Source organism: Triplophysa dalaica, chromosome 19, assembly GCF_015846415.1.
Source record: "Triplophysa dalaica isolate WHDGS20190420 chromosome 19, ASM1584641v1, whole genome shotgun sequence".
Classification (NCBI taxonomy): Eukaryota; Metazoa; Chordata; class Actinopteri; order Cypriniformes; family Nemacheilidae; genus Triplophysa; species Triplophysa dalaica.
This window is the reverse complement of record NC_079560.1, coordinates 13,141,406-13,164,225: the sequence shown is the minus strand read 5'-3', so window position 1 is coordinate 13,164,225 and position 22,820 is coordinate 13,141,406. Positions and strand designations below refer to the sequence as shown.

The 22,820-nt window shown below is 36.8% G+C and overlaps 3 protein-coding genes across 4 annotated transcripts in view; 2 read left to right on the top strand and 1 right to left on the bottom strand.

Moving 5' to 3' along the window:
- Positions 1 to 546: 546 nt before the first annotated feature.
- On the bottom strand, positions 547 to 8,020 carry rskrb (ribosomal protein S6 kinase related b). Its single transcript, XM_056730294.1, has 12 exons — positions 7,760 to 8,020; positions 6,659 to 6,934; positions 6,467 to 6,550; positions 6,238 to 6,306; positions 5,597 to 5,666; positions 3,877 to 3,984; positions 3,318 to 3,358; positions 3,168 to 3,195; positions 2,699 to 2,788; positions 2,430 to 2,518; positions 2,108 to 2,218; positions 547 to 1,738 (listed from the first exon to the last, which is right to left on the bottom strand). The coding sequence occupies exons 1-12, from the start codon at positions 7,784 to 7,786 to the stop codon at positions 1,397 to 1,399; spliced, it is 1,335 nt and encodes a 444-aa protein (XP_056586272.1). The 5' UTR covers positions 7,787 to 8,020; the 3' UTR covers positions 547 to 1,396.
- Positions 8,021 to 9,028: 1,008 nt separating this feature from the next.
- On the top strand, positions 9,029 to 12,325 carry mrm3b (mitochondrial rRNA methyltransferase 3b). Its single transcript, XM_056731274.1, has 4 exons — positions 9,029 to 9,435; positions 9,606 to 9,850; positions 9,935 to 10,102; positions 10,680 to 12,325. The coding sequence occupies exons 1-4, from the start codon at positions 9,032 to 9,034 to the stop codon at positions 11,243 to 11,245; spliced, it is 1,383 nt and encodes a 460-aa protein (XP_056587252.1). The 5' UTR covers positions 9,029 to 9,031; the 3' UTR covers positions 11,246 to 12,325.
- A 3,226-nt stretch (positions 12,326 to 15,551) lies between these two features.
- plrdgb (PITP-less RdgB-like protein) overlaps positions 15,552 to 22,820 on the top strand; it is a 51,578-nt gene continuing 44,309 nt past the window's right edge. For both annotated transcript variants that reach the window (XM_056731961.1, XM_056731960.1), the window contains exon 1: positions 15,552 to 15,888. In XM_056731961.1, the coding sequence (XP_056587939.1) occupies positions 15,870 to 15,888 (19 nt within the window). In that variant the 5' untranslated portion in view covers positions 15,552 to 15,869. The remainder of the gene's footprint in view (positions 15,889 to 22,820) is intronic.

Sequence of the window (22,820 nt, the reverse complement as noted above, 5' to 3'; positions counted from 1 at the left end):
AAAATTATCACTTACATATGAATTATTTTGACAACATTCAAAAGAATTGACATTACAACAACTCTTTATTTTTTGTATCCTATCATGGAAATATCATGGCCGTATTAAATATGTGCTATTTAAGTCCTGTTTCATTCACAATACTTTTTATATTTTTAGAGAACAAATCTCAACTATTTATTAGTAATCGTGGTGTCTACTACAGCTAAGCCTAAAAAACAATATGAGATTATAATGGCTATCTTTATAAAGAAGAGAGATTGTAGCTTAATATAGGCTGGAGCTGACACAGCGGCACTGTTTGCACTGGTGGGCGGAGCTTTTGAAATGACCCCATATCAATTACAAACTGACCCCTCAAACTGACCGCTCAGCTAGTTCACATCTGTACCTGGTGTTGTGATGTTTACATTTTTTGCATTAACGTCAGCAAGTCATTATTGAGACATTCATAAAGGAACTGGCCACAGAACATTATGACAACTTGCATTATATGCATTTTGTTGAGAAATAATTCAACATTTATTTTGTATTCTGAATTTGCTAAACATGTTATATCCTTTTATAAAAGGACCAGTGATTTCAGGCAAGAATCAGCAGGAATATGAGAACTGTCTCTATCTAAACAAGACAAGGTTAACCTCAACATAGATTCAACCAGGGCCTCAACTTCGGCTAAAACAGCAGTAAAAACATTAGGAAAATAAGTAAAACATATATAAACACTTCTTTTTATAAGGATAAAAAACATTTTCCATAGATGTTTTATGTGTGCTTACATGGAAGTGCAAAACCAAGCACGTTATGACATAAAACTACATGTATTCACTTTGGAGGTATCAACGTTTTACTCATAACCAATAAACTGGCTTTCTCAAAAGGGGTTTTGTATTACAGAGTATCAGAGACTTAAGAGTTTTCCCTGAGGGTTTGTCTTGATAAATTTATAAAACATTTTAACATTATAAACTTCATAAATGGTTGTTATTGAAATAAACTGCAGTGTTGGTTTACAAAACAGTCAAATTGTATGACAAACTATGAACCACATTTCACAAAAAGTCTCAACAAACTGTAAGGAATTTAGTGTTGCGCTAAACCGTCGCAATAAAAATGAAATACACAACAAATACCCCTTCATCTAATCCTCTTTCATTAACTATTTACATTCCCATCTTGTACCATGTCTTACCCAGATGAATGTGAGCTTTTATGCATGTTTGTGACATCGTGACTCCTGACTGAGTCTTAAATGTCTCTGTTGCTCAACTTGTAGAGCACTGTGCACAAAACACATATTGGTAAAACATATACCTTGTATAGACTTTAAGTCACTTTGGATGAGAGCATCACTCAAATGCATACGTGGAATAACTTACTGGTGTCTCTCTGGCACTTAAACAAAAACCTCTCTTTTGGAAGCATCGTCTTGGGGTACATCATGGCTTTGCATAAGTGCTTCAACACGCTCCATGTTGGCTAGCGTTGGTGACAGGTCTGAAGTCATAAGTGTGCACGGCGAGCTTAAAAGGAAGTCACAGTCGAAGTTGGGAAATGGTTCTAGAGTCAGGCCTCGACGGGCTTTGGCAGGGCGGTCGGGCCGGTTCTTCAGCTCAAGGATCAGCTCCATTGGGGTCTTTTGGAGCAGATGGGAATCAAACGGCGTGCCGTGGAAAAAGGTTTGGCGCTTGAAGCGGTCCAGTGTCCGAAGGCGACGTGTCGGTGTCTTACAAAGAAGCTGGGAGAGGGTTTGATTTCAGATGACATTGATAAATTAAAAATATATTTAAAGTTAAACTAACTACATAAAATGACACTTTTATCTATTCAACACATCAAAATATCTTATCTACATATGCTTTCCATTATGGTTCTATATGTCAATAAAACACTTTTTATTTCCCCTTTTGATTTTCAGCCATTTTATAAGAAACTACTGAGACAAAATCAATCCTTGAATGAGCATAAACCAGAACTCCATTAAATCTCTTGCGCTACGAAACACACAGACGATAACATTTTCTCCAGATCTTGTTGTTAAGCATTGGCCTCAAGGGGAATACATTTTGGGCAAAAAAACCTTCAGCAACAGGAGTTTAGCTGTCACCTCTGTGAGCAGGAGAGCAAAAGGAGGAGAGAAGTGTTTTGGCATCTCGTAGGGGAAGCTACGGACCCTCCTCAGCATGCTGCAGTGGTCTGACTCTGGATACACAGGAAACTGAGAAGGAATGGGAGGGGCATGTTTAGAATGACTTGGCAGAAAAGTAAACAAAATAAATTTAGATTTAAATTTAGGGTTACACATGCAAAAACACTAATGTTGAATGTCCAATTATAATGCATCTCTTCAAATGTGCCCCTAGGGCATCATCCACTATTGTATTAAGCATGTTCTAGACATTATAGCATTCACATGCATCTGACCTCACCTTGCCAGTGGCCAATGCAAAAAGAAGAATCCCGAGAGACCACCAATCGGCAGCGTGGTTATAGGGGCCACCACTAAGAACTTCAGGAGCTGTACAAATAGAGGTACATTCATAATCTTGTTTACAGTAAAGACATTACTGAACATATAAACATCTTCGCATTAGCCAAGACATAAATATAATTTATGAGTCAGGTGACAATGTTATTCCAATAATAATTCAAGTTGATTTTTTATTTGTTTGCATTTCCTTTTTTACTATAGATTTACCCATGTACTGGATTGTTCCACATATAGTAAAGGCCCTTCCTCCACGCTCAAGACGGCGGGATAATCCAAAGTCAGCCAGTCGTAGGTGACCTGTAAAAAGCACAAGGGATATAAAGAAGCTAATTATATATCTTTTGATTATGTCTTCACATAGTTCTTAATGATCATGGATTTTTATTGTGGCTATACTATATGTAGCATTGTGTTGTTTGTTGTAGTGACATTTAAATTTTGACATTTTGCTTTGGCAGGAAATATTGAGATGATTGCTAAAATAACAAACAAACATATTTCATTTGAAATACACTCGATTTAAAATGTAACATTGTATTGCTTTTCATAATAATGTCTCTCATGCTTCTACTAATCTTCTATTCTATCTAGATGTTCTGGAATATTCCACGTTTTTATGACAAAAATAAGACATATACTGCCCTCTACTGGAGGGTATAAAAACAGTCTGTCTTACCTTGATCTGTCAGGAGGACATTTTCCATCTATTTAAATGTAAATATAATTGAGACATTTTTGGGTTAAGATATTTTGCAGTACACATACATTTTTTAATATGACACATTGGTTGCAGGGTGAATATTTACTAGCTACCATAAGTCCATACCTTTACATCACGATGGATGATCGCACAGTCATGAAGGAAGCCTGCAAAAAGCGTACTACACATTACAATAAAATAAACAAATATTCCTATATAATGTAGTTTACAATATATATTAACAAGCCTTTTAATTCATTTTGCAATTAAATTAGCAATGAAATGTAAAAAACATTGGGTATAAGTTTGATTTACGTAATAAAATCCCCCAAGCTCCACCGTTTTTTTTTACATTTCAGATGAATTAAATGAATTAATTAACTTTTTAGTAAATTACCCCTAAATTTCCCCTTTGTGTCTTTTTGTAACGTGAAAAATGCTATCAGAGATAAACATGCAAAGACAGAAACGTCATTAATACATAAACAATGTGTTCATTCCCTTAAAAATATTAAACATTGCAGCTTGAGTTTTGGGCAGAATTGTTTGTTAACCAAATGAAGAAAAAATTTAGAAATGAGCTGTAATTATTTTTATATTTGGAAACAATGGTGACACATAAATTACACTTTGCTGCTGCTGTACAGGAAACCCAGATGTAAATTCAATTAAATCCAGTTCTTACCCAATGCAGAACCCATTTCAGCGGCAAAGACTTTCACCACATCCTCTCCAAACTGACCAATCATCACCCAGTATGTGTACAAATCTCCCGTGCTGAAGTATTCACACACTAGAGAGAGAATAAACCGAATCAAATCATTTCAACAGTGCCCAACTGTTCACTTCCAACACTCCACACATAAAAACAACTAATACACAGAAAGAGCAAGTATACGCAGGGAAAATCTGTCATTTTGGGAGATGATTCATACTACATCAGGAGCATCTGTTTTAAACACAACTCACACACAAACATATAGTACAGACTAAGAACGGGAAAAACATCACAGTCAAAATAAGCACACAACATTCTTTGTAGGAAAAGAGGATCTGGAGCTTAAAGTCTTTGGTCTTTCAATAGTGATCTTGACTGAGAGTTGTCACGCATAATGAAAAAAGGAACATGTGCAGGTCCATGATGACAGTAACATTTTAGCCAGGAGAAAGCATTGAAGGGGTGAACATCATAGTGGAAAGAGGACATTCACATGCACAAAGTCAGTTCGGATCATTGGGAAATCAGATCAATCTGGGCAGGAAAAGTACTCGAGGTTTGAGGCATCAACCAGGAAGCGTGACTAATAAGCAAATGAAAATAACTGCAGTTCTGCCAATGTATATCATAGAGTGTCAAATCACTTTAACATGCAATTTCTCTCGCTTGAGCTCCGCGTTCTATATAGCAAATGTGTCTTACTTATGTTTATCCAGTATGACTGGCCAGTGTCCACTCAACAAGAAAAGATTGCCACTTTCCTTAGTAGGGAATGCATAAAGTAATTCTAGGTGGTTGTATAAGAAGCGTCATGAAATCAGTACTATGGAGAGTGACCACATTCTTTACACAATGATAGTTCACCCAAAAATGAAAATTCTGTCTTCATTTGCTCATTCTTTTATCATTTCAAACCTGTATGACTTTTTTACTTCTGCAGAACACAGAAGAAGATAGTTTGAAGAATGTTGGGAACTGAACAGTTATGGCACCCAATGACTTGCATTGGTTTTGTGCCCATACAATCGAAGTCAATGGGTGCTGTCGCTGTTTGGTTAGCGACATTTTTCAAAATATTTCAAAATAAGTCCTGCAGAAGAAAAAGTCAAGATGTGTCAAGAGGGTGAGTAAATTATGACTGAATGTTCATTGTTGCGTGAACTCTCCCTTTAAATCTATAAACCGCATAAAGACTTCATTCTTTGGGATCGTGAAAATTCTTGATCTCATACCACGTATACAGCAGGCCACACATGATCAGTTTAACAATATAATCATAAAGTGTTTCAATAAAAGAATACTTCCTCATTGTGTAAGTCATTCATAGGCTGATCCCCCAAAAATTGTAAGTAGAGCAGTGCTATCAAATCGATTAATCGTAATTAATTGATTCAAAAATACATGTTTGTGTTTTAACAATATACGTGGGGCATATTTTATAAATAAATATTTGAATATAATTTACATTATGTATTATAAGTAGTAAATATTTCCTAAACATATGGAACATGATTTAGAATTGTGAAAAAAGAAATAAGTATCATAATGAAGCTGTAATTTAGTGTGCAAGAGCTCCAGAGAGAAACACATCACGGACGTCTTTGTGGGAAGGGTCTTGTGACACCTGGTGTAAGGGTATATCGACTTTCTGGTGGGGAAGGAATCACTGGTGTTCTGAATCACTCACTAATGTAGATGTGCCGCTGGGTCTGCCAGCAATCCTTCAGGTCATGAACAAAAGGGTGTCGGACCTGACGCTGCAAGGCAACAGTTTGACAACAAGACAAAGGTTTGACAACAAGGCTGTTCCCATAGCACGAAGATAGTGGGTTTGATAACCAGAAAGCACACGTACCTACTGATAAAACCAACAGAGGTATAGTTCATCCAAATATGAAAATTCTGTCATCATTTACTCACCCTCTTGTCATTTCAAATCTGTATAAATGTATTTGTTCTGCTAAACACAAAGGAAGATATTTGCAAGAATGTCAGTAACCATCTCGCCCACATTGACTCCCATTGTATTTATTTTCTCTACTATCGCATTAAATGGGGCATGAATCTGGAATTCTTCAAAATATCTCCCTCTGTGTTCAGCAGAACCGATACATTTAAACAGGTTTGGAACAACCTGAGAATGACTAAATGGTGCCAGAATTTTCAATTTTGGGTGAACCGTCTCTTTACATGCAATGGATAGAAGCATCTAATGTAAATCTGATAAATCTCTTAAAACTTAGTCTCTCCTTGTACCCAAAGTGATAAAGAGACCTGAAACCGGAAGCACTGTTTTTTAGCATATTAGCACTGGGCATTCAATCTCACCTGGACAATTACTTCTTCTTTTGACTGCTCCAACACTCCCAAGCGCAGAATCTCAGATTTCGGAATAACCTACATCCGTCAAACATTAACAAACATCACCAACTGTGCTACTATGATGATATTCTTCCTTAAAACATGAAACTGACTTAACATGCAAAAATATTTTTCATCATAACTTTCCTATTATCAATGATAAACTTTTCATTGGTGGTGTAGATCCAGTTTTTACCTTAACAGCATATGTCTTTTGCTTTGACTTATCTTTAACCTTTAAAATGGGACCAAAAGATCCTTTGGCTATGTAACCCAGGACCTAAGGGTTTAAATACAATGTAAAATATAATACAATTAGGAGACAATGAGAAAATAAAGAGATTTTGGAACTAAACTTATTTTGACTTTTGACCTATGGGTCTCTCACCTGAAAATGTTCATGCCCTGGGACATTGCGGTGGGGGAATTCGGGCAGAAACATGTTAATGAAGGTGGGGAGACTCCACTCCCTACGTAGTTTCTCAGGGCATGGCATTGAGGAGAGCAGGTGGTCAGGAATGGATGGTTCCTTGTCACCAATCATCCGATGTGACTCCATTTGCAGAGGGCTGACTCGCCAGAGAGCGGCTGGCAGAGAAATACCCACAGTGGAGAGAAATTTCCTCCATCTGGATGTGTGAGAATTCTCCTCTGGCCCTGTATACTGCAGTAAATGTGATAAGAGAAACTCAGCGTCATTAAATAATTATTAAGCTACATGGTTCCTGTGTTACTCATATTTCAGAATACACTTACTCTTTCAGCATGCTCACAACAGTTTTTTGTTTTAACTATGGGATGACAAATTTATCTGAGCACATGGAGAATTTACAATAAATCTGAAACATGTGGAATAATAGTAATTATTATAGAAGTTCTAATGGTAAAATACTGGTTTAACTGGGAACTAAAGTGGTCTCTATGTGATTGATACTAATGGTGGGCTGTTATCTGGCAGATGGTAACCAATAGATCACAATTAAATCGTATTGGAATAATGCCCAAAACACACAACAAAGAGGAATTTTGCAATGGTTATAATGGAAAAAGAATAATGGTCATAATGGTATTTTAATGGCAGCCATTAGAATTTCTGTGATGGTTCTTACTGTTTCTTAGCAGGGTAATTGGCCCTATTAATTCACAATAAGTGCTATTTCATTTTTAACAATATTATAGAAACTTTTTTTAACAATTTCCAAATATAATTTGTGTTCAGCATATATATATATTTTATTTATTTAACATTGAATTTAAACATAATTTGAATACTCTAACAAACAAGGAAAGACTCACAATAAAGCTTAATGCTTTAAAGTTTAGAACATTTTTCAATGTTAACTGATTGGTTGAGACCAAGATTTTACCAATTTAAAAATATACTACGGAAAGCCCGAGTGCCACAACGTCCAATACTAAATTTGGCTTCTGTGAAATAGATGGGTTAAACAAAAGGGTAACACTTCAACTTTTATATTAAACGACCTACCTGGTCCTTACTACCATCGGTACCCATCACATTCGCTTTGCTTGAAATATCACTTTAATATCCAACATTCAGTTCCTCCATGTTTTGTTCTGTAGTTTCATAGCTGGCAGTTATCTATCGGCACTTGTGCTCTATTTTAAAATCTCTTGAAAGATGTGCAGACAGGGCATTACGCTACATGTCATTTTTAACATGCAGACTCTTCTTCCATCTGTTATCAGCCTGAAAGATATGGCGACAAAAACAAGATAATCTCTTTTAACGTCGATGACCGCTGTGCATCCACCCAGGTTGATGACATCCAATGAGATTTTTCGCCGAGTGTTTAGACCACGCCCACATGGAGCTGTCCGGTGCTGAATTACTCACGTCCAACTACATCCACATACATACATATGTGAAACATTTACCCCGTTAGTGTGAGCATGAATAGAATTACATGCATACGTTGTTTTTGCAATACTGTGGAAAACGCAAAGAGAAAGCAAATGCATGTTGTAATGTTTTCCTTTATGGTGATTTGTGGTTCCATCATAGTGTTTTTGTGTGTAGAAAACGGGATGGAAAGTAAGGCATGACGTAGTGTTGTGACGGCGCATCTGTTCATCATTGACAGATTGCATAAAATCGGATTATCTCATATAAAGCGTCCTTGGAGATTGGACAGATGATGTGAGTTTATTGATGGTCCCACAGTGCAAAACCATAACTTAATCCCCCTAACACACCCACATACTGTCACATACTTTACAAACATAAATTTGTCAACGATCTGCATAACAACGTATTAGAAACAGTTTCTGCACAATTGCCCATAATGCAAGAATGAAGATGCTGAGCGACGCTGAATTAATTCTTCCACAAATCCCACATGTGACTTTTTGAAAAACACGTTTGACGTGTTATTTTAGGGGAAGATTTTTTTAATTGTCATAAACATGTTATGCCTAAACACGACACGTAATGATCTACAATATTTATTTATAAAGCACATTTAAAAACACTAGAGACCACAGCGCTGTACACGTAGACACGTAAAAAAGCTAAATCATTGCATGGTTGTATATTTGCTATGGCACTGCCATCGAAATACTATTTAATAGGAAACTTTCATCTGCTAACCTGAAAGGACATGTCTTATAAACAATAATGAAGTTATTCGACGTTGCTCCAGGTTCTTCCAATCGCAAAGATCTTATTCATCAATATTAATAAGTAGGCGGTCGCTATGGCAGCGTCAATACACACCCCGGAAATTCTAACGTTGTCAAGATGGCGATGCACATTGCAAGCATGAGATGTTTGTCCCCAATATTCCAGTCAGTTTTCACATCGCGATGTAATGTAATATATATCAAACGATATGTACGCAGACGAAGACCAGTGTGTGTGTTACCGTCAAAAAACGAGCCGACGGAAAATGCGGAACAATTCGCTAACGTAAGTCAATTCAATGAACGTTTATTAAATGAGAACATTCACAGAAGCCCAGAAAAAGCGAGAGGGGGGTCAGAAAGTGACACAAGTGTGGGCCAGAAACACGACAACAATCCGGAGTCAGTCCAGTTTTCTCGATCATCTCGGGCAATAGTGATGAACGCCACCACATTGCCCCGTTATGGAGAAGTTGATGGTTTGGTGTTTGATAAATCACGTCCTGGTGACAAGAGTCTGACGTAAGTTAATACTGTGCATTCACTGTTAACTTTCTAAATGTATAATAATAGTAATATACAGCAAGAGAAACGTAATAAAATAATAGACAGCTTTTCACTTAAAGAGAACACTAGCAATTTGTATTAAAAGTAAAGGTGAACTAAATTAAAAAGTGTGTTTTATAATGCAGGAGACTTGTCAACATAGCTCGATCTAAGAAGCTTCGTGAGCATCAAGGTAAAGTTATTCTAGAGGGAGGACATCTCATCCGCTGTGCTCTGGATGCTGGGGCTGTAGCACAGAATGTCTTCTTCAGCTCTGTGAAAGCGCTGAGGGAACTTCCCCTTGATAATCTGAGAGGAGCCAGTCTTGTGAAAGTTAAGATGGAAGACACAAAATTCTGGTCTGATCTCGACACCTCGCAAGATGTAATAGGTAAGTTGTAAATCAGGTATTGCCATACATCAACAATCTGAATTTGTAACGTTAAATCATGTCTGGCATGATCTCTCACTGCAGCCATATTCAAACGTCCTGTGGCCGCTCATTTGACATTTCCAGAGGAAAAGTTTGGCAGGCCTTTGCCTTTCACACTGATTTGTGACAACGTGAGGGACCCGGGAAACCTGGGCGTAGTGTTGCGCTCCGCTGCGGCAGCTGGATGCCATAGTGTGTTGCTTACTAAAGGTATTAACAAAGCCAAGACTTTCTCTCTCCAATAACTTCTTTTAATTATAGACTGTTTCATCGGACGCACTTGCCTGGCCTGAAGTTCCTTTCTGTGTTTGGTTATAAATAAAATAACAATTTATTTAATATTTCATTTATATCATATTAATATGAATTCATTTGAATTTATTGTATTTAATTAAATGAAAACTACTCAACACAGTTATTGATTCTTTAAAGAGGTCTCATGGAAGTTAAGTTTGGGCCACATAACGTCTGTTTATGTTGTTGCCGCTGAAATAAACAAGACACATCTGTAAATGAACAAGTACTAATGCTTAGATTTGTGTTATAACCATGCTTGTATCGTTTATTGAAATATTGTAATGCTTATAACGTTAAATAGTTATTTTACTAAACACTAACACGGTGTCTACACCGGACGTGTCATGATACAACGTGACAAGAGACAAAAGAACGCGCTAGAACCCAATTATACCCGCACTGGATGTGGCGCGACAATCCCATTAGAACGAGCTGTGTCGTGTCCGGTGTAGACACGGTGTAAGAAACTCCTCTGGTCATCTCTCCTCAGGTTGTGTTGACGTTTGGGAGCCCAAGGTCCTTAGAGCAGCCATGGGGGCTCACTTCCGTCTCCCCATCATCCCAAGCTTAACATGGAACGATATTCCAGATCAACTGCCCACTACAGCCACCATTCATGTAGCTGACAACTGCGGCACCACCACGAATGAAGATGAGCCCCGTGTGACTGCTCAAAACAAAAGAAAACCACGTGATTACGGTTGGGTCAGAGGTCATCAGAACCCAATGAAGTTGCAGTGTGATGATGACGGTGATTCTGAGGATTATGAAGGTAGCAGATGTGCACACACAAGCAAATCCCTAGACACCCTATATTACCACACTGACTGGGTTGCTAGGCACACGGGCCTCGTGATTGGTGGAGAAACGCACGGCCTGAGTCAGGAAGCATTGCGATTGGCTGAGAGGACAGGAGGCCGGAGGTTATTAATCCCCATGGTGTGTGGTGTTGACAGCCTGAACTCTGCCATGGCTGCAAGTATTTTGCTCTTTGAGGGAAGGAGGCAGCTGCAGCTACAGATAAGAGGAAAGTTGACGGAGATGACAGCTTCATGAAAACAGGATGTTGAAATATTAAATGCACCAAAGTCGAAAATATGTGCAATAAAGAAAAAGTGTTTTTTATATGTGATGTAGAAGTATCAGTGTTTGCTACCGAAATCTTAAATTTAGTCATTTTGATTAAAACTTAATTAAGAAGCAAACAACATTTTAGTTGATCTTTGCTGTATGAAAAAGCTTGGTCAAAGCATGTTTCACTTCACCTAAAAACGAAAATTATTTTTTCATTTGTCATTCCAAACCTGTATGATTTTCTTTCTTTATCAGAAGAAAAATAATATATTTTGAAGAATGTTGGTAACTGAACATCTTTGGCACCCATTGACCTCCATTGTATGGACACAAAACTACATAGACATTTCTCAAAATATCTTCTTTTGTGTTTCACAGTCATTTACAGGTTTTGCAAACATGGGGGTGAAAAAATGATGAGTATTTTTAGGAAAGAAATTTATACAGATACAAACTTAACGATTAGACGGTTTATTTTTTGTTGAACCTGTCCATTTAAGACAGAAACTATTTGCATTGTATGAAAACAGTGGAGGTCCTCACTGACATAACAAAATTAATTTACATTCCACTCACATACGATAATTATAATGTAGGGAACTTGAGCACTTTGTTTTAAAGTGAACGCTCATAAATTATAATGTTCCTCTGGCCCTAAGCTTAGTCATTCTCATAAATCTTCTCTACGCTATTTACAACCAAAAAAATTTCTTCTGACCTGTATAACAGTTTAAAACATCCCAAGTGTATTTGAGAGTGTTGCCACTTTTTGAGAGGATTGCTATTTTGAGTGCACAGTCTGTATATGTCAATGAGGAATCAGATCTTAAGCAACTCCTCTGCATGCCTTCATGTGTTATTTATGAAGAAACGTTGCATTTTAATCAGCTGAGTTCCTCGTTCCTTGCGCTTCTACAAACAGCAGATGCAAGGCTTCCCACACACAAGAAATCATTTAATCATTTAAATTCCTCTTAAACAAGGCACTTTCCTTAAAGTTTGTGAAACCTTGTTTTGTGTTCAAATGCTTTAACAAAAAGTAAAGTATTTATTAACATTTAACACACATGTCTTTTTTTAAAGAGGTCATATGGCGCGAATACGTGTTTTTCTGTGTCTTTGGTGTGTTATAAGTTGCCAATGCATGTCTTTGACACGTCAAATTGCAAAAATTAAACCTGCCTGAAATGCCCCGTGCAACCACACACCCCAAATCTATGTCAGTTAATGTTATGAGTTGACTGAGACATCCCAAATGTATAAGCAAGTAAGGTGGGCATACCTGTCGGTACAATTGCTTTAGAATATGATGTTACAAATATGGGGAGAGGCGTTACATTTCCGCCACATGCTTGCAGTATTCGACCAAAACGATAATGTTCGTTTTAGCCTTGTCATATGACCCCTTTAAGAAAAATCAGTGACTGTTTTTATATTTATATATAGCCTATATATATTAAGGATATATCAATGTAAATATATAAACGCAAATATTTCCCGAATATATACATGCATGTGCTTATAAATACAAAATAAATATGCGAAGTAGGCCAACACAGACACATATTATATCAACACAAACTTTTATTTTGGATGCAATGAATCGCAATAAATCATTTGATAGCCCTAATACACAATAACTCACACATGTAGAATAAAACAAGTATTGAACAGTAATGATCAATATTTAATGTTACAAAATCTGTGGCAATAAAAGGACCAAGTGTGGCAACCCTGCAAGAATGAAACCACTAGGGGCCGCAAGTGTATATAAAATAAACCTACATTTGCCGCATGTTTAAAGTTGAATGATACTTCTCATTGCTTTTAAACCAATGTGCATGATTGAATTGTATATCTTTAGTTTTTTAATTGGCTAGTTGATCTGACCCACTGAAGAGTCATGATTGTGAATGAATGATGAACTCATGATGAAGTAGCCGTGTGCATGTGAGAATACTGGAAAGACAGCACTGGAGGCTGATGAAGTGGGATATGGGGACCAGTTGTTGATTAGGAGGGAAAGAGGAGCTCATTACAAGCAAATTATATGTAATCTGAGCTGTAGTTGTGGCCCATCAATTCATATTTTCATAGGCAGTTCTTTTCTGTCCATTGGACGTCATGCTTACACTTTTTTAGACCAGTATTTCCAATCTATAATAGGAGGCACACTTATATAAAGATGACAGTGACGTTGACATCATAATTTGACAGCAACAGATTTCAATTACATATATAGAGATATACAGATTAATTCTACACACTCACAAAATAAACAAGCTGAAAGTAAACAAGGTTGTAATAATCTTGAAAATTCCCCAAAGTCTAAATGCTAAATATGATTCAACACAAGAATATTTATCAACACTTGAAATCATTGAATTTGATTATGATGATCACTTTCTACCGCTTTAACAGATTTCGACATTCAAACACACAAAAGGTCTGAGGTTTTGTGCCGACTACGACAGTATCATCGAAGATACATCCAGTTTCAGTCCGACAGGCTGTCAAAATTGAAAGCTCAATTGGTTTGTCTTGAAAGAAGATGAGATTTATTGTACTCTTCTTCTTCAAGGAGAACGTTTAACACGTGTTATGATTGCATAAGATTTTGTGCACCTCGGACTAACTAGCACATCAGCCCACGCCATCTGACAGCCATTCAACCTCTGAAAATTGAATTTCAAGGCAACAGAAAATGTGAGGAACAGAAATGGACATTGTGACAGACTATTCAGATGTGGCCATGGAGAGAAAATTCTGGGCCGGAAGCAGCCACGCTACCTTCCAGCCAGCACTGATGGTAGTCTAAAAATAGCAACAGAGAGAGAGAGAGAGAGAGAGAAAGAGAGAGAGGTGAAGCTTTTGATGTCATCGCAGTGCCAATTCTCTTGCGGTGGGCTGTGGATTAATTGTAGCCACATGTTGAGCCTCATTCACCTATCCGGCCCTTCAGCTGTCTTTTCTCTCATCCCTCAATAGCTGATGTTAAAAACAGTTTTATCTCTGCAACCAGTGTTTCACAGCAACCTTAATCCTCTCTGAAAGCCACTGACAATGGGTCACTAAACAATTCTCCATTTTATAGGCCTCAGGTATCAGTCCACACATCAATTAAACTCTAATTGAAACCATTTAGGGACTTTAAAAACAGTGCTTACACCTTTCACAGTACATTTCCTTTGTACCCGGGACTGCAGAAAACCACCAACGCTTGACTTGCAGCTGTCCAGCTCCTTTAGATGTATCATACTTATTTGAATTGGCATTGATAGGTGATATATGGAGCAATGAAGCTAGTGTGAGAACACAGCTAAAGAACATTGCTGTTGTTTCCAGATACTGATGCAACGCCTCCAGAGACGTTGTGCAGAGACGAATAAAATGTTCTCGCACAAACTTTATGTGGAATTAGTTTGATAAAAGCTAGTGAGTGTGAACATCTCAAGAAGGTTTCATCGGACGCACATGCCTGGCCTGAAGTTAACTTCCAGTCCATGTTGTTGATTGGAATCTATTTATGTTTTATTTAATTTATATTTATAGCAATATTTAATCTTACAATAATTGTATTTTTTATATTTTAACTTTTATTAAATGAACAATTTGTTGAATGGGTGTTGTAACCTTGTTGCATTTAAGATTAGCCAAGTTTTTCTATTGAAAACCCCCAAAAAACTTAAGACATACTTTTAACTTGCTGTCTAAAGAACCACAAATTCGCGCATGCGCAGTAACGTTTGTTTATGTTGTTGCGTTAAAATCGTCTAAAAACATCATTAGAGCAGGTTCATGGTTTTTTAGGGTGCAGTATTCTTTAAAATATAGGCATATTATTTTAAGAACAATTTGCCCAAATTTGAAAAAATAATTACTTATCAAACCCTTCAACTTAAAAAAGAATCTTATTATAGTAAAAAAACTAACCATGTTTTTTGGCTCATCATGCATATATAACCAGTTTCCATAGTTTAATATATAGTTTTGTCAACCTATAGTTCTTATGGTGAAACGATAGTGTTTGATGATTAGATAACAAATAAAACCCAGAAATATGGTTAAAGCATCGTCAATTTGCATAGGAATGTCTCCTTCTATTTCATATAGGCTAAGGGAGTTCCGTCAGATGATCAAAAAACTTATGAAGCTGACTCCTATGTTAATAATTAATACCCCACAGTGAGCATACACGCACATACAGCAGTTACCTTCCCAGACGGCAGGATCCATGATGCTCGTCATGACTCGAGCGCATTCGTCAGAGATGCGTTCACATGACGGGATAGGCTACTTTCCGTGCGGTGCGTCACGGTAGCTCTCATCCGCATCACTTTTGGCGCGATTCTGGGGATTTAACTCTCGCAGACAAGACAGAACCCCTGCGAGGACACGCGCGACCAATCCCATGATTTCAGTGTCCGATGACCCAAAGCGGGGGCTGCACTTGACTGGCATTAGATTGGCGTAGGTGCACGACAGGTAGTTGGTAACTAATGTCAGGTCACTTGTGCGAGCGTAAAGGTGGTATTTGAGAATACGCGTAGACTGGGAGGGACACGTTGATTCAAAACTAACAGACGCGCATATATTACGGGGCAGGATGGAAAAAAAGACGAAAGGTAAGTCCGACTGTGATTTAACAGCATTCGTTTTCTGGTGTGCATGCCTCCACGTTCCTCATGCGACGTTGGGGATGAAATGCCTGGCATTTTAGTTGGACCATTGTCTGGAAAAGTGTGCGGTGTCTTTCTTCTGATGGAAAATATGCGATCGTTGAATCACTGACACAGAATGGCATTTTAATTAGGAAATTATTTCAGCGAGGAAGAGCTTTTGCTCACATAAACATTAGATTTTTTTTAATGTTGTCCATGCTGATTGGTTGTTACTGAATCTTTAAAAGCTTTGCGTTGTGTGAAGTCCGCGTTTGCATGTTGCATTTACATCATTTTGACACATGCATGCTTCAGAGGGAAACTGTGTTTTACACACCTCAGTCCAGTGAATATTTATTTTTTATGTTTAATTTTTAAGCTCTTATACATTAAAGCTCCAAACAGCCTTACCACAGTCGTTGCCCCGGAAAGAAGGTTCATTTAACACACATGTTTGTTTGTGCATATATGACCATTGGCTATACAGGCTAAAAATGTGAATTTGCCATCGTTAGGATGAGCTTTGCAGTAAAAAGTCAACCAAACGGAGCACTGAACAGAAATAGCAAAAAATGTTTCCAGAAATTGAAAACATACTTTTCAAATAATAGGCTAATAACATGTCAACCCCAATATGTGACAGCCTGTCCCAACTTGTCGTGTATAAATATCTTTGTCCTAAAACAATATGAGCTTGTGTTATGTCTTCTAAAAACGCGTCCAAATTTCCTGCCGAATTCAAATGTGCGCTTTTGCGCAATGCATTGCGCAGGTATAAAACTTGAGCAAACATCGTCATTTATAACCATGATAGTTGCTGTTACATTAATCTACTCTTAAGCCTAAACATACATTTAACACTACTGATAAAAACAGCATTTATTCACTTGTAAATGAAGAAGTTTGCATCAAATTAAAACTGGTTTGATTTTTGGGGTAGTTCAAGCGTAGTCCCCTAGAGAAGCGATTCGCAAACTTTTTCATTCCAGGACCCACCTAGACTGGTATAATCTATCTTGAGACCCACCAAAATATTTTTAAATGGAAATATGGGGAGAAAATACACATTCATCCTCTGTAAGTAGAATAGTTTTTATTTTCCCTAGAATAAATGAAATTTAAGCTGCAATACCAAACTATATAATGATAAAATATCAAAGCTATTGTTATTGCCAGTCATTAACTGGACTAAACAGTTTTTTTGTTTGTCATTCAAAAGCAAAGTGACTTTCCACGACCCACCTCGCGACCCACAAGTGGGTCCCGACCCACAGTTTGAAAACCCCTGCCCTAGAGGTCCCCTAGTTTGCAAAATCGGTTTAGAAAATTATGGAACTTGAAAAATAAAATAAAACATACACAACTACAATTAAAGAAAAAACAGACAGTGGTGTTAAACCATAGCGTCACAACCTGCCCCTAGGGCTAGATGTCAGAGTCTGTGATTATTTTATGAGATTGTTTTGTTATTAAAATTTCATATATGTTAACTTCAGGAACTGTCAAGGCTTTCTGAGATGTTATATAAAAGCACAAGAGAGTCACCCTCAAAAACAAGTGAGAAAGCTGCCTTTGCCTTGTCAGTTACATGAAATGTTATTTAAGAACTTGTCTCTGTGGACAAGTGTGGTGTTATTAATTTTATATATTTATCCATTTGCTGACATAAATAGAACATTGTTTACATGTTCACCAGTGAAATTCTTTCATTAAATTGTACAACAGATGCTTTTAAAATGTTCTGTACTTAAAATTTCCGGTAGAAAAGGACGGTGCCATTTACACCATATTTTCAAATACACTCTTGGGGACATAAATAGTTTTTCACATACCAAGGTCACATTACTTTGTATGATTTTTTGTTGAAGTTTCTGTTATTTAACATTGGCACGATTTCTTTGTGTCAAGATGTTTATGTTTTAGTACATCAAAAGCTGTGCCTCTCTCATCTTATGGGTTTCAATAGCCTTTTATTAACCCATGTCTCTGTCCTATTCAGCCTCTCTATGTCTGATCATACATAATTACAAATTCAAAGGCACTGTTGTGCCCTGTGATGCTCTTGTTGTTGTTGGACCGGCTTATATAGGCATTGGATTGGACAGCTGTGCTGTCTGATGCTTATGTTTTGTTGGTGAAACATTGATTAAAATCCTTGTGATACCGTTAACAAAACAATAAATATCTGGGTTGATCTGATTATCATTTGCGAATCTTTATTTACTTGCTCAATAGGATGGCAGGAAGGTGACATCTTGGTTTGACCGGCAGGCATAATGCCAAAGATCCAAAATGTTCAATTTTTGAAGTACACACTTTAAAGTAACCAATGGAAAACAAGATGTATGTAAACTCACATGTTTAAGCTGACGTTAATGAAATATGTCAGAGAGACTCACATTTTAGCTCTCGGTTCTAGATAATTATACAGATTACCCAACTATTATTGTTCATTATTATTTTATACGGGAGAGTCACAGCAGACAGGGCAGCTTTTATTCTTCCACGTTGTTTTTGAAAACTTGAGATGCATCGATGCATATACAGCTATCGGTGCATTTGTAAGTCCCAATAAAAATATTGTTTCGTATTTGCATTTATTTTCTGTAAATTTAATCATGACCAAGTTGGTCGAAATAACAAAAGAAGATGCAAAATTTGCAGATCTAAAATACTATTAAGAAAATATGTTCATATGTTTTAACAACACATGTTTACATGTTTTACATGAATTTTAGGATCAGTTTAAAAATTATATTTGATGGAATAAGCCAGATCTTTTCACAACTTCTTTTCTTTTTTATGTTTTTCACATTGCTGTTGAGAGACTTAAAATTCATCAGACACTGGACGGAAATTTCCACAAAACATGTAGAAATGCTGATTAAAGGCAAAACTTCAGTTGTCTCTTCATTTTTTCAGTGGCTGTATAGAAGCCTTAAAGGGATACTCTGTTGTTATCGCATGGTGCTGGCAACGCCAAGGTCCTGGGTTCGATCCCAGGGATTGAACATACAAACAAATGTAAGTTGCTTTGGATAAAAGCGTCTGTCAAACGCATAAATGCAAATGTAATAATCCACCAAAAAAAAAAGAATTCCCCTACCAGGGTGAGTAAATAACGACATTATTTAGATTTTTGGGTGGAGTTTCCCTTTAAGATCATTAGAAGATCTCTGTAGCAGCTGGTTCCTGCATCTAGATGTAGTTTAAGTCACCTGTGTACGGTTTTCCAGACAAATAGGACATCCAGACTTCTGTGTGTCTTATCAGAGACTGATTCTTTGTGTCAGGACTTGATGACAGACAGACAGCAGGTAGACAAAACAACTGGGACACATCTGCTACATACACCAGCAATGACAACATGTGAACTGAATGAAAGCGCAGACAGACACAGAAAGAACGTGACGGAGTCTAAGGTCAAGAAAAGAGGTTTACAGACATTAATCTTCTCCCTTGTCTGCTAGATTCAGGATGTTCTGCTACAGTACATTTCTCCATTATTGCAATATTGAGTTTGCCAACAACAAAGCTTGATGTTGTGTAGTGTCTTTTATTAATAAAGGCAACATGGTTTCAACAATAGATATTGTGCATATTTAACCTATACTGTGGTATACGTAATATTTAATCAAAATGCAATAATGTGCTCATTTGCATCATTTACATTCCTTTGACATTTCTTATACATTTTAATTTTGCTATTTTAGCAAACAGTGCAGTGATATGGAAAGCACACTTTTCACAATATAATCCATTTGTGATTGATAGTTTCGTCTTACATTATTTCTCTATCTCACTTAAAGGCGGGGTAACTGATTTCCGAATTATGCTTTAGACAAAAGAGTCGGGCCGAGTACCAAAACAACCTTGTAGCGAAACAGCAGTAAGGTGCACAGGACGGACATTTGTCGAGCCGATCACTGAAGAAAGCGAAAGATGTGGGTAGGGGTGTGTTTGTTTTGGTGATTTGAACATGAACAAGGCTAAGAGAAATCGGACACCCTGCCTTTAAAACTCATTGTCACAATAAAAAAAGTTTATGTTGACTATTAATAGATGTACCGTAGGCCCTCATTTGAAAGACAAATTTTATTTTGCATTTTTCCGTGTCAAGCTCTGCCATTCCCCTGTTTTGTAAACCAGTCAGAATGATATGTGGTTTCATGAGAGCCCAAGTTGGTCTGAATGTTCAGTTCATATGTTCAGTATAAATAGACCTTCATTTATATATTTACATATACAGTTTGCATTTGGCAGATGTCTTGCAAAGTGACCTTCAAACCATTCAAGGTACATTTGATAACTGTCTGCCACTGTAAAAAAAATCCCTAAAAAAACAGAACTATTCTGGAAGAAATAAACCATGAAATAAACTCTGTAAATTCTCATGTTTCTCCCTCTTTTTTTAATTTGCGTCATTTCATTTTTTTGTATAAAAAATTACAAAAAAAATCTGTATAGTACAATTCTGTAAAATTACAGTTTTTAATCATTATATACGTAGAAAATCTGTATAAAAACCCTGAAAATTCAAACCCATGACCTTGCTGTTGTAGAATCACACTCTTCAAGTAGACCTTGAACCTAAACCTAAACATGTTTGAAAAAAATGAAAAATGAATAAAAATATACTGTAACATTAAAAGAGAGATGAAATGTGCATTATGTTGTAATACACACTTTAATAAGGAAATGTGTCTAATCAGATGGAATTACTACCAGCAAACGGTAAAAACAACACTGTTGATTTTAAGATAAAGGAAGAACGATGAACAGAGACTATTGATGTTCAACACCAGGCAGATTTTTAGATGGATTAAAAGAATTCTGCTTTCATTGTGAGCTATGGCAGCAATACACACATATGACATCAATGGAAAAAGCAAAGATACTCGATATTCAGTCTATACCGTCTGCACCAAAAGATGCTTGAAAGTCAAAATCAAAGCGTGAGACACAAAGGAACTGACAAAAAGGAACCCGTGTTGTAAGATGTGATCTTGGCAAAGTAGATGAAGTCAACACAGTTTGAAGTTCCTGCTGTGGTTTTGGAGCAGATGTTGTTATTGAAATGATCAAAACCAGTGATAGAGTAAGAGTTTTTAAATAGACGTTTAGCATCTATAGATAATTCACTTCATGTTATTGTGACTAGTTCTTTTAGATCACTGACTGTATTGCCAGGGTGATATGCTCCTTTTTAGGAGGTACAAGTGATGATCCTGTCTCAGTTGTTGCCATTTAGGGAGATTATACAAAGGAGAAAGACAAGTTGTATTCAAAGCTTAAGATGTGATAACGTGCCCATACGTTTTGTTTAGGGCAGACACCTTGGTTTCAACTGGCATGACATTTTTGAGGCTAATGTATGAATGCCACATCATGTGCTAATGTTGTCATATAATTTAATAAATCGTTTTATTATATCACCAAGGCAACTGTCGCTTGAACTGTGAGAAAGGAGAACAAAAAAAAACCCCATTCAGTAATAGGTCTCTTATGAACACCTGGGAAATCAAACAAAGTTCTGTAATTAAAATCTATTTAGCTCTTCTTTTTTTAACGTTCAGATCAACGTCAACAGATTGCCAACATGCATATGAATATCAAGATAACAAGTTTGCTGTCACTTTCTCACTTGCGTTTCTGTTTTTACTCTGTTCTTCTCAAGAATAGTATTGATATGATATGATGCAGAGAGTAAATCAGGCCACGTGGTCAAAAATGATCTGATAATGCTTCTTAACCATCTAAACGCCCTTGGCTTCAGAGACTTGAGAAGGATTTTAGAAAGAAAACTGTTAATCAAGACTGAGGATTGTGGGAAAGTGGGACTAGGAAGGTGAGATAAAGGTTTTAATATGAACATCGGATGATTCAGATAAATGTGCAAAGGAAGCATGGGTACATGAATTGTGAGATCTTGCAGCTCGCTCATTACAAGCCTCATTTGAAAACAGCAAGGTACCCCCGGCGGATGTGAAACCATCTGCTTATCTAGACATCCATGAAGTGGATCCATTAGTGAAGTTAATTATGTTATCCGGAAATATTGTGATAGACATGCAACACAAATATACTATAAAAATGTTCATTACCACATAACCATATTGTTCATTGCTAGCTCATGTTAATCATGCTTTACATTTATGTTTTTTACATTTTCTAATGTTAACAAATACAACCTTATTGTAAAGTGCTACCCTATCCATTTAACACACAGAATTAAACGTTTATCTATATGTGACACTGGACCACCAAACCAGTCATTTGTAGCACGGGTATAGCAGCAATAGCTAACATTGCATTGATTGGGTCAAAATAACATTATTTTCTTGTATGCCAAATATCATAAGGATACTGGAAAGATAATTTTCCATGAAGATATGTTGTAAATTTCCTACCGTAAATATATCAAAAGTTGGATGCAGCAAAATCGCAAACAAGAATGTTTGGAAACACGCCTACAAACATTGCTAACTGCTGCTGCCCGCTCTATGGGAATACGTCCACTCAAGTTTTGGGTCTATGTAAAGCTTAGAATTTTAGCTTAGCTTCATCTTTACAGCGGTTAGCCAAAAGAGAGTGTTAAAACAAACCTGTTTCTTCTTAGCAACAGCCTGCTACAGCACTTCTGATAGCCAACTTTAAAGGCGATTTTCTCAAAATTTATATGTTTTTACACCCTTAAGATAATAGTTGTATCTCAGTCAAATGTCCTCTACCATACATCGATGGAAAGCTTATTTATTCAGCCTTAAGATTATGTATATTTCAATGTCAAAAAATTGACCTTTATGACTGGTTTTGTGGTCCAGGGTCACATATAAAGAACACTTTATGTAAAATCCTACATTTTGTATTCCAACCTCATAGTTTGTTGAAATTTT